Source organism: Harpegnathos saltator, unplaced genomic scaffold (genome assembly GCF_003227715.2).
Source record: "Harpegnathos saltator strain DR-91 unplaced genomic scaffold, Hsal_v8.6 scaffold845, whole genome shotgun sequence".
Lineage (NCBI taxonomy): Eukaryota > Metazoa > Arthropoda > Insecta > Hymenoptera > Formicidae > Harpegnathos > Harpegnathos saltator.
The window spans coordinates 398,873-410,971 of NW_020230699.1; the positions used below are offsets into that span (position 1 = coordinate 398,873).

Below are 12,099 nucleotides of genomic sequence, written 5' to 3' on the forward strand. Positions count from 1 at the left end.
ATGGTAACTATGGACGGCTCCGTTATGCCGTCACATACCGTCCGCGAAATGTCACGCGAATAGTTATCGTATCAGTAGTCTGATGCACTCGAAGAATTTACCGTTTCCGTAGAATTTCACGTATGCTGTTATTGTACGAGCTTGACCCACTGTAGCGCGATATCAATTTACTAAGAATTTGTTTATGGATATCTAGTTTTGTTATATAGATACGTTGTATAGGTTTAATCCTTTACCTTCCTCCCCCTCATTTCCCCTTTTCCCTTCTTTCGTACTGTTCATCAAACAAATTCGTATATATTTCTACAATTTTTTTTGCTGTATTGTTACTCACCGACGTTGAAAACGCAGACCGCAGCAACAGAAATTCCGACATTCCGCTCGGCACTCTCAAAGACAGACTTTGTGCGCGGGAGAAAAGGATTAAAAATTGAATCTTGGACCGTTGTAACACGATGAACGTATGTCAGCTCTTTCGGTATTTTTGACTGGATCGTTTCACAAAATATTCATTTGCACTAATTTGAATGACTTTTTGCCCAGGAAAACGTACGACACTCACTCTCGATAATTCCGACGACAATAAATTACACGACTCACCGTGCATAAGTGGAAATCGCGTCGATCACGAAATGGCTTCTAGAATTTGTACTGCCGCCGTACGATTCCACTCGTAACGGTCGAGTTAATCAAAGTGGCGGTTTTTTATATGTTGCACCGAAGTACAGTGCGTTGCGCGCACAAATCCACCAATCATGATTGAGATATTTAGTCTGTTCTTTGTAGCTGCACTGCTGAACTGGTGCAATAAGTTAGAATCAGAAAACCTATATTTGTCTCACTTTAACTTATTGCATCAGTTCAACAGTGCAGCTACAAAGAATAGACCAATAGATTGCGTTCCGGTATTCACTGCCAGCACTAAAAATCTATAGTATACATGATACAAACTATATATTTTCAGTACTAGCAGTGAATCTTGGGACGCAGCCTGAAAAGGTCCATTGACCTACTTACAGTGCATTTGTATATTTTGCAGTACGCAAAATTATCGAAATGATGCAAATGGACAAAATAATAAAGCAACCGGTTTAAAAAACGCAATCACATTGTACCGGAATTACGAATGAATACTTGTTTTTAACTGCTGCATCTTTTGATTGCTGATTCTTTTCTGCTCTTTCTCCCACCAACTCTCAACTCTATATCTGTTTCTTTTTAAGTTTTATAAGTTCAGCGATAAAAAACAAACCTATTATTTCTTTTTCGCTTTCACTAGGTCCCAAATATTCATTCATTTCATTGAGAAAGTGCACAAAGTGTAACACAGTGCAACTAGAATGAGCAACTCTGCGCATACAACTGTTCGAAGAAAGCGTCGCTGGAATTGAATGGGTTGGCAGCCCTTTCCCATCGGGCTTTGGCGGTTGAAACACGGGTCGAAATCGTCGCCTCTTAATCAGGTATTTATTTCTATCAAAAATAAATTCCGCACGAAAATAAGTATCAGATTTGTTGCGCCGAATGACAGGCAATCATTTTATCGTATCAATCGGTCTGCACCAACGCAAATAAGCATGATATCTTTCGATATTCGTGGTACGGTATCTCAACCGAACATCTATGGCGTTGCGTCGGAAACGGGAGGCTATGAATCAAGTAGAGCAACTGCTTCTGCTTGACAAAACAAGTATTGCGCGATTTAGCGTTAATATCACGCTTCGGAAAGCTTGTGCTTTTTGCCCGCGATAATGTGTAGAGGTATTAGCGGTCGCGTAAACTTGCGTAAGATTCTCGGTTTTTAACGTTAACGTCGACGTCGGTCTTCAACGAATGTCAGCCATTTCGCCATTCGTAAAAAATGTACACGTTTACCCGCGCTATTTGCTATATTACGACTCTCGTGCCATATCCGTTTGTCACCGTTCAAAATGCAGTCAATCCGTGTTTATTTGCATATTAAAGCGAATCGCGTATATATTAACCTACTAAAATCGTTGCGCGAAGAATTAATAAAATATCTTTATTGTTAATTATTATTTACAGCATAACATTTTATTGCGGATGTATTCTCGAAGAGTTAGGATGTAAAGTCGCGTGAGAATCGTCGGCGATGTCACTGATAACGACTCTACGATGCTTGGTGAGTAGATTTATTGATTTTATTTGTATGATTAATTGTTAGGGTAAAGAATGAAAGATTAATTGTAAAAAGGAACTAGGTTCTCGATTTTGTGTACTTTTCTGCAATATGATATTTGTATGCGTGACTAAGCACTTCAATGATTTAATTATTTGCAATAATATGATGTCCGAAATTTCATTCATAACGACAATGTTCTTAAAAACATTGTCGTTTTTAATATGTTCCTTTAAGTAAAATAAAAAAATAAAGTTTTTATTTTTCGTGTGAAGTCTTTGTCAGCAAAGGTTATACCGAGAGTTATTTGTATATATTATATACTAAAAAGTATATCTACAAGGCATATGTCAAGGTAAATACGTACACGTGAGTAAAACTTGCAAAGAGGTTCTCTTACGATCGTTTTACGTCAAATGCAAGTGCTCCTTTCGTCTAAAAGCTCGTCGCTCGTTTTATGACTGCGCATCCATAGCTTTTAGGACACGTCCTACTCCGAAACAGCTTAGAGTTTCCTGCGAAGCCACAGTATAAACCGACCAAATCGACGAGCCGAAATGTCATTTTTCGTATAACGCTGTTAGCTTATTCAATTTCTCTGCTTCCAAGAAATAGAGGAGTCACTTTGGTAAGAAGGTTATAAGAAATATATCATAGAAAAGCGCAAATTAAAATCGATATTCTTATGATATTTACGATTATGCAAAGTCAAATATCGCAACAATTTGGTAGGATTTAATATGATTTGACGTGATTTACTGACGCCTGATATATATTCTTTTTTTTTCATTTAAAACGAAGAGCATTTTTACATTAAGATATACAACTTTCATTTTTTTAATACATAACATATAACTACATTTTATACATAATACATAATTTAATACATAACATATAACTACATTGTATACGTAATACATAATTTAATACATAACATATAACTACATTTTATATATTTCATTCTTACAAATCCGTACAAAGAGGAAATAACATAAAATCTTTTTTCATAAGAAAATCATATTATACACAGAGACTTATATTCTGTCTATATTTTGTTTAAAAACTACATAAATTTCTAATTAAAATTTTTAACTTGCGCTTTTTATTTAATGTTAAAAATTTTACATATATACACTATCGTAATATATTACATATATTACTTTGCTCAAGTATAATTTCATTTCTTACTTTTGTTTTTATGATTAAAAAACTTTTGCATCGTTAAATGTATATTATGAAATGTACATATGTGTAGTTAGACATATTTATTTGTAACGAGTTTGCTAGTACATCCCTATTACTCACGCATATACGCATCTACTAACATCTCTGATGTTGCGAGGGAAGTTAGTCGGCGACACGACGCTATACGACTAAACTTTCTTATTGGAGTTGCTAGAGTATTGTACGATCTCACCCCTCCGATCACGACGTTTCTCCCTCGGGTTTGTCCAACGTAAGCCCGGTGCGAGAGCTTGAAATGGAAACCTCGGGGACAGATACGAAAGTGTGCACACGGGTGCACCGTGCTTGCACGTGAGAGACCGTTCTGCCGAATTGCAATTGGAGATTATATCGATTTGATCGAATTTCACGCCATCCCAAGAAGCAACCGTACCGTCCGCGTACGCCCGATCGTATTTTTTTATTTGCCTCTTCGGAAGAGAGAGAGAAATGTTTTCCCGCAAAAACGCCTCTCGGGAGCGGCGCCTTGCAAAATCGTCCCCGAGGTGAGAGACACTTCGTACAAATCGCGGCGAGCGTTTCGCGAAATTTTACTCGCAGGAGAAATTCTGATAAACTTTTGTCGAAGAATAGCGCGGTTCTCGTATTTGTTACGGTGGAATTTTACCGCGTTAACCATCACATGAATAGATCATTGGGCGAACTTTTATCCGCACTGAAAATTTCTAGTAAATCTTTATCTAGCAGGGAGGAAGGATAGTGCAATTATTGTATTCATAAGCAGAGAATTATGCAAATGCTCTATACAGAATAAATACACAGGATCTATTCAGGTGGTATATCCAGTACCTTTGCAATTTCTCTTTCGCTCTTTCTTTAACATTTGAAAAGTTGTAAACTGTATATGTTGTGTTCGAACTTTATCTTATAATTATGCAAAATTATGTGCGGATTATACGCAAAATTATATCACGCCATGCAAAGTTACTTGTAAAAACAATGTCATATTCTAAGTTGTATTTGGAAGCGCACTTTTCTCGCTTGAATTTTTTACTAGACTCGCTTTACGCTCAAATATTCTTATTCTCTTCAGACTACTTTGTTTCCTGATTCTGTTAGCCTCATCGTTATAGCCAAGCTGTTTCGGTATTTTTAACATATTTTTTGGATAAAGTTCCACGAGATTCTGCAGGTTCTGCAGGTTAAATTTTCGTACGTTGAAAAACTTTTTCATACAAAGCTTTTCATACAAAGTATTTACTATTTATTACAAAACAGCGCGCACTGCGGGTCTTGACAGCGCCAAGTTCTTAGTGAACTCAGCAGCATGAAAGTTTTGCTTTTCTCAATGAACTCGCATTGAGAGTATTTACATACATATCGGATGTATATATATACGTGTATTACACATTCTTTTTTATTACGCTCCCCGAGGCGAAATTTTATTTGGCAGTATTCTTGTTTGACATTGACAGAATAGAATTCGTGGCCCACAGAATATTATTACAATCGCAAATCAGTGCTTATAAAATTGACATTAGATTTTCTTTAGAAGACCAATATTCATGTAATTGTAAATTATATACAATCATTGATTAATTACATTGATTAATGAGCATTAGTAGTATACATTCCGATCAAATTATTATACTCCGATAAGCAAAGCTGAACTATGTATATCGGTGCGTTAGTAGTTGTTATCCTGACCTGAATCAGAGCCGGTTTTAGTTTAAGCGGGGCCGCGTGCTAATTAAAAAGCGGGGCTGAATGCAAATTAAACAGCGATACTTCATATCATTAAATTTATTTTATATATATATATATGTACATATTATTTTGTATATATATATATTTTTATGAAAATTAAAAACATAGACTTTATTTTTATACAATATTAATATACTATACGATATAAAATATGAATAGAAACAGAAACTTTATCTTTGGTATTTAAACGGTATTCTCTTTAGCATTTAAATGAGTAAACTTAAAAAGATACTTTTCTTGCCTTTATTGCAGCAAATGAATCAATCGTATTATTAAAATCAATCTCATGAGATATGTCACTTTCTATCGACATCAATGTTATACCTAATAATCTTTCTTGCGACATGGATGAACGAAGATAATTTTTAATTATTTTTAATTTCGAGAAACTCCTTTCTGAAGAAGCAATCGTTATTGGTAGAGTTAGCAATATACGAAGAGCTATATATGTATTTGGGTAAGCTAGATTGAGTTCAGTTTTAACTAAATATTTTAATACATCAAGCAGGCAATTTTGTTCGTTTTCAGGAATTATATGGATAAACGATTTTAATTCTTCAAATAGTTCTAACTCACTTATATCAAAATCATTTTTATCTTGTAATATAAGTTTTAATTTATTGCAACTTTTTATCAGCTCTAGATCCGATAAATTTTTTATGTCACGAAAACTATATAAAAATCCAAATTTGTTTTTAAAATTTTGATATAATTTAAATCGTTCATTAAATGATTGTATAGCCTGATCAACGATTAAAAGAAAATATTCAATGCGAAATTTTTCTTCTTCGTTAGTTATTACTTCATCAGCGTATTCATAGTTAAATTTACGCTTTGTAACAGCAACCTTATTTTTAGGAAAATAAGGTTCTATATAATTTTCTGCTGCAATATCATTGGCAATTCGCACACTTTCGTCATAACCGGTAGTTCGAAAAGTTGACAAAAAGTTGAGTAAAGTATCTAGAAACGATATTGCAACATCCATTTGCATGTTTCTTTGCTGCATAAATTTACTCACTTTGTTTACTTCTACAAGTAATTTGTACCGTATCACAATTGATAATATAAACTGATAAGATTTAATTTCTTGTAACAAAGAATATGCTTCGCTAACGATTTTTGCATCTTTAGACTCGCTAAAAATTTCTTCAAATGTTTTTATAAGTTCTTTAATTTGGAACTGTATAACTTTTACACTTTCAACTCGACATTCCCACCTAGTTTCTGATAATGCTTTCGGTACAAGCTTTAAATATTTTTTCGCAATATCATATCTATAGTTAGAAGCTGACAAGAAAGTATATATATGTTGAATAAATCCGAAAAATGTAATAGCCTTAGGAGAAACATTAGCAATATCTGAAAGTAGGAGATTTAAATTATGACAACCGCATGGAGTAAAAAATGCTCTTTGATTTTTTTGCAATAAATGTGCTTGTACACCAGATTTGTGCCCTTTCATATTTGCTCCGTTGTCGTATCCTTGTTCTCTACAATGTTGTAAATCAAGTTCAAGATCTGTTAAATGTTTTTTTAAAATGTGTTATTCCCAATCCACTACTGTCTTTAACAACTAAAAAACCTGTAAAGCTTTCACAAATTTGTACTTCGTTTTTATATACATAAATGTAGCGTATTATACAAGATAGTTGTTCCTGATGGGAAGTATCAGGAGTACAATCAAGGAGAATTGAAAAATATTTAGCAGAATTTCTAATTGTATTACCTATCAATGATATTAGTTCATTTTGTACATTTTTACCGAGTAATGAGCCTTAATCTTTTTATCTTTTACATCATTGACATGTTCCATCAAAATAGGATCGTACCGAGACAGAAGTTCAACAAGCCCTAAGAAATTTCCATTATTTTTTGTAAAAAGCACATCAGACGAACCTCTTAAAGCCATGTTATGTTCACATAGTATTGGATAATAGATAATATTCGTTCTAAAATATCCCTCCATTTATGTTTTTCTTGTATAAAAAGTTTCTCAGATAAGTGAACGATATTATCCTTATTTTTAAGTTTTTAGCGTGCATCATTCCACATATCCATTGACTTAAAATGTACTTTAGACAATTCATGTCGCTTTAATTGTTCTGATGTATGTTGGCAATTATTAAATCCATCAGTCTCAAGTTGACCCAGACCAGTTTGAAATAACTTACATGGAAAACAAAAAATTCGGTTTTTCTCTTTCGAGTATGTTAGCCATGGCCTATCAACTAGCTCTTTATTGCACATTTTTCTACAATAATATATTTTAGAAAAGCATCTATTTGTGTTATCTTTTGGATAATAATCTAGGCAATGTCTTTCAAGATCTTTTTCAATTAAAAATATTGTCTGAGATTGTGTTAGATGTATTGGCCATGTGCTGATGTCTTCAAGTTGTTTATAATCTTCAACATAAATTGTATTATCTTCCACTGTATTTATTATGTCCTAACAACGAAAATTCGTAAAATATACGTAAGTAAAAAAATTAATATTTAAATAAATAAGTAAATTAGTTTAATCTACTACTGATTAATAAATTCAGAACAACTTTAATCTTTAATGTACTTACAGTTTTTGTACTTGAGTGTGTCAAATCAACATAACTTTTAAAGTCCTGACTTTCATTCGTTTTGACATATATTTTACATGAATCTTGTTGACTCACATCAGGCGTTTCTTCGGTTTGATTATTTTCTACTTTATTTATAGATTCTACTTTCAGAAATTTATTCATAGAACCTTCTTGGGTTTTAATAAATTTGTCTGTAGCTTTGCGTTTTCTCTCCTCCTCCGCACCACTAACATATTTCCTGCCAAAATCTCTGTTCCTGCTAGTCATTATTTAAAGAAAAAAAAAAATAAAACTTTTAATTGCACATAGACCGCACTTTCGGGTAAAATTACTAAACCTATTTGTAGCTTTAATGATGTCGAGAGTACTAATTGTCTTTATTCTAATCTATAAGCAAAGAGTAGACTTTGGTGCGGGTTTTCGCCACTAACAGAGTGCCATGAGCGCTAGTATCGTATGGACTAAAGTAATTAGCGAGGCGCTGGCGATGTTGCGGAGAATTTTTATATAACAGTACCCATGTAGTCACTAGTCGGCACTAGCGTTCGCAGCGCTGTGAGTGTGGAAAACAGCAACGAAATCCGCTCTCTAGTTATATTTTAATCGCTAGCATGGGGCCGGTCAAACCGCGGGGCCGCGTGCAACGCACCGTTCGCACTCTGTTAGAGCCGGCCCTGACCTGAATATTGCATCGATTCTTGGAATAACGAAATAGAGTCTCGAACATGGCGTTAATTAATATACTTTTCTTTGATCACATCATCGTATACGTTACTAATACATTTTCAGCTTAATGTCATGTCATTTATCATAACGGAGGTTTTCGCTTTTAATAATCGTTTGGCAAACTTGATGAGAATAAGGAAATACCTAAACCGAGATTTATACCTAGATCGATATTTATAATTTATTATCATTTGGCAAATTGTAACTTGACAATTATATTTGACTTATTTTTTTAATTTTTTTAAAATCAGAAATTAGGAGAGACTCCTTAGAATATTTTTATCGATAATTAAATTTTTAAAATAGCGCGTGATCAGTCTTTGGTCTTTTACGAATTTTATTTAATAGTTTGCTTTCGTATTATATTATTGTATTACGCACAAGAGATTTAAAAACTCATCTCACTTCGCGATAATCTCCGTGAACGTAAGACCAATTAAATTACTCGCCGCGAGATGAAATGCGCTCATGAAACAGTTGATTCGTGTCCGAAGCAGCAAACACAAGAAGAAGAAAAAACAAAATCGGTGTAGTTTAATCCTCTCCGACAAATTTTAAATGATGTCGTCTCGTCTTTACTTTCGTTCTTTACTTTCGTTCGAACACTTACCGAAATAGAACATGACGTCAGGAGGCAATTGGAGCTTAAACTGATAATCCAGGACTCCTAAAACTTTCGCATTAATTCGAAGACATCTGCTTGAACATATTTTCTTCGTCATTTCGCGATAAAATTATTAGAGTGGCAAAAAATCTAAAGTCATTGTCACGAAGTTAAAAAACGGGCAAAAAGTTTCTGTGGGTTTTATTGAAACATACTTCTGTGTGCGATCGATATGGAAATACATACATGACCGGAAGGAATCTTCGAGCTTCGTGACATGGGAGGCAATAGGAATCGAGTGAAAATATCGGATCTTAAATACGTAGTTTGCGAGCTATGGCCGATTAAAAAGGACTTAGAGTATTGTGTCTCGGGAATACAGATAAATTCGGGAGAAGAAAATCTTTCAGATAATCACACACTATCGCTCGTTTTTTTTTTTAAATAAGCCTGTTATCGGATACATTGTTATAATAATAAAAGATTGAGATTATTACTCTATATACTGTTGTATAATATCGCACGTTCGTGATTCCCGTCGTTAATCAAGAAATTGCTTACAATATTGCTGCTAACGTTCATTAAAATCGCAGACTTTATCAGCCGCTTGTCAAAGAGAAACGAGACATTAAATATGACGACGATCGACGTACCATTTTATGTCTCATGTGATGAGATTTTATCCGGGAAATTACGATCACACAGCTCGGAAATATACACACACACACCCACGTATAGTGCGATCTTTCCCTCTTAAGCTCGGCTTAACGTTTTGTTATTCTGCCTCGTTTCTCACGTCGCTCTCTCGAAGATAAACAGAGAAGATGACCTTTCGATCTTGCAATATTCGTGGCCATGTGAGGTATTTGGTCCGAATTATTGTGAAATCCATATGATAAAAAATATTATCGATCAGGATGAGTGATAGCGTGAATTCGCGGCCAATCAGTATGAATAATGGAGGATCCCCGTGATGATTCGGGGATAACAGGCGTTTGACCCTGTGTTCGAAATTGCGAGCTAGCCAGCGGGTTTGACAACTCGCGCACACAGCTATTCTGTAAAAAATCTTTTCTCAAAGGCCACTACATTGCGCGACGATGAAATGTCCGTGCGAGAAACGTAGTGCAAGAGGCCGTTAAATCAGTTGCATATTAATTAAGGGAGAAGAGGAAGAGGAGGGGAGGTACTCTTTGATCCATCACTGCATGTGATTGCGCCTGCAAAAGTTGAACCAAACTGAACGTTCGAAAAGTTCCAAAGTTCTCTCTTCCTCGTCCTCGTTGTGTCGAAGCGTGTCGATGAATAAAGTTAATCGGAATTTCCGTAATTTTATTGTTCATCAAAGTATAGAGATCGGATAACGCGCATGCGACGACGTAATATTATAAATCGCAAGCCGGACAGATGTCGGGGCGGGGATATTGCGAATATCGACGAGGAAACGTGTGAAAACTGATATTCCTGGTGAATTTCAGGACGTTGATAATTTTTCGCGGTGATTGAATAGGTTCTTATTTACGCACTCTCACTTCTTTCGTGCGCACGCATACGTTGAGCAGAATATTTTGTCAAGATTTTTCTAGGAATATTTTATTCCATTTTTTATTTTCTTAATTCCCTTTTACGACTCAGCATTATCGCGTCATCCGGTAGTTCAGAGAACTCTGGATACGTTTCTTGAATTATGAACATCGGAAATATACTTTGTGTGAGTAATATGCTCGCTCTAGTTGAACTATTTATATCTACTTCTTTGAAAGTTTCCTTAATTAAATGGTCGTAAATGGTTTGGTTCTACAAAAAAAATTCACTGGCTAACTTTTATCTTTAGAATTTTACGATATTAAATTGTCACTTGGTTCCAATACATGAATTATATGAATTAAAGAATATGAAAAATTGTAGATTGCTATAAATTCCTTTCTCTCTTTATATCTATATATTACCCCCTGTCTGTATAATTAAAAATAATTAACATGTAATTTAGTCTTCGATAGGGAGAGAAAAAGAGAGAGAAAATATTATAATCTAAACATATAAATTTCAATTTTGATTGACAGCATAGATTCAATAAAATATTGCTGTCAATAAGCTTGCTATATTTTCTGTCTCAATAAAATCAATTTTATCGTGCACATATTAATTTTCTCCTCGCGATTCAATAAGCCGTGTACGTTGTTGCTTTTTATTAGGTGTAACAATCGTTTATTCCCACCGCCGTTTTAAACGCTTGCAATCGTTATCTCCGTACCTCACGCGACTTTTACATCAAAACGTCCTATAAGTTGATTTTCAGCTTCTCATATAAGCTTCTCGAGAATCTACGAAGCATTTTGTTCTTTGACGAAATGTTTTTCCGCCTTATAAGACGTAAACTCACCTGTTCAATTTATCCGTAATGGATCCTACAATTGTTCCATGCAAGCTTAAGTCGATGGAGTTTGTAACAATGTTTAAAGTTAAAAGAAGCTTATTGTTTGCACATAAGCAACGTACGTTGCGAAAGCTCTGCGATAAACAATCGATTTTGTATACGTCGTGCATCTTATTTAATTTTCTAAAATTCTAAAATTTGTCTTATGCATAAACATCAGTTCCGAAACTACATATTTATCCTTTAAACATACTAAACATATTAAATACTTAACACTTAATAATAGAACATCCCATATTTAGAGGTTTAAAATATTCTTGTTTATAAAGAGCATTGATTATTCCCACGTTTCAAGATATGAATATCTCAAGTCTATTTCAAACAATCTATAATTTAGAATTTTGGCAACATAATTTGGAAAAAAATTATATCTGCATAGAATATTCGGAAAATCAGAAAATTTTTTTTTCAAATGCATATAGACGTATGATGTGCGTTTATAAATTTTCTATACGTCACACGACACATACAACCAGATGGGATTTTCTCTCGGATTCCGTTGCGGATTGTAAATCTGAAACAAGCTAAAAATAAATTCGCCCTGTGAGACAAACAATCGAAATACAGAGTTGTTGCGAAGAGTCACAGAAAGCATTGCGAAGGACTAACCAACCCCACAATACTTTGTTCTATGTTGCTCAATTTTCATTCTGTATTCGTCC

General features: G+C 34.3%; 1 protein-coding gene across 1 annotated transcript; it reads right to left on the reverse strand.

Moving 5' to 3' along the window:
* Nucleotides 1-6,553: 6,553 nt before the first annotated feature.
* Nucleotides 6,554-8,089, reverse strand: LOC112590518 (zinc finger MYM-type protein 5-like). The gene is made up of 4 exons (XM_025307310.1): nucleotides 7,668-8,089; nucleotides 7,267-7,543; nucleotides 6,858-6,946; nucleotides 6,554-6,613 (listed from the first exon to the last, which is right to left on the reverse strand). The coding sequence occupies exons 1-4, from the start codon at nucleotides 7,935-7,937 to the stop codon at nucleotides 6,554-6,556; spliced, it is 696 nt and encodes a 231-aa protein (XP_025163095.1). The 5' UTR covers nucleotides 7,938-8,089.
* Nucleotides 8,090-12,099: the final 4,010 nt, after the last annotated feature.

Excerpts from the sequence above, each read along its gene's own strand:
- LOC112590518 (XM_025307310.1), bottom strand. The coding sequence starts at position 7,937 with ATGACTAGCAGGAACAGAGATTTTGGCAGGAAATATGTTAGTGGTGCG. Across the intron at positions 7,544-7,667 it reads CACACTCAAGTACAAAAACT|GACATAATAAATACAGTGGA; the intron begins GTAAGTACATTA and ends TTTCGTTGTTAG. Across the intron at positions 6,947-7,266 it reads CCGAATTTTTTGTTTTCCAT|GGCTTGTTGAACTTCTGTCT; the intron begins GTAAGTTATTTC and ends GAAATTTCTTAG.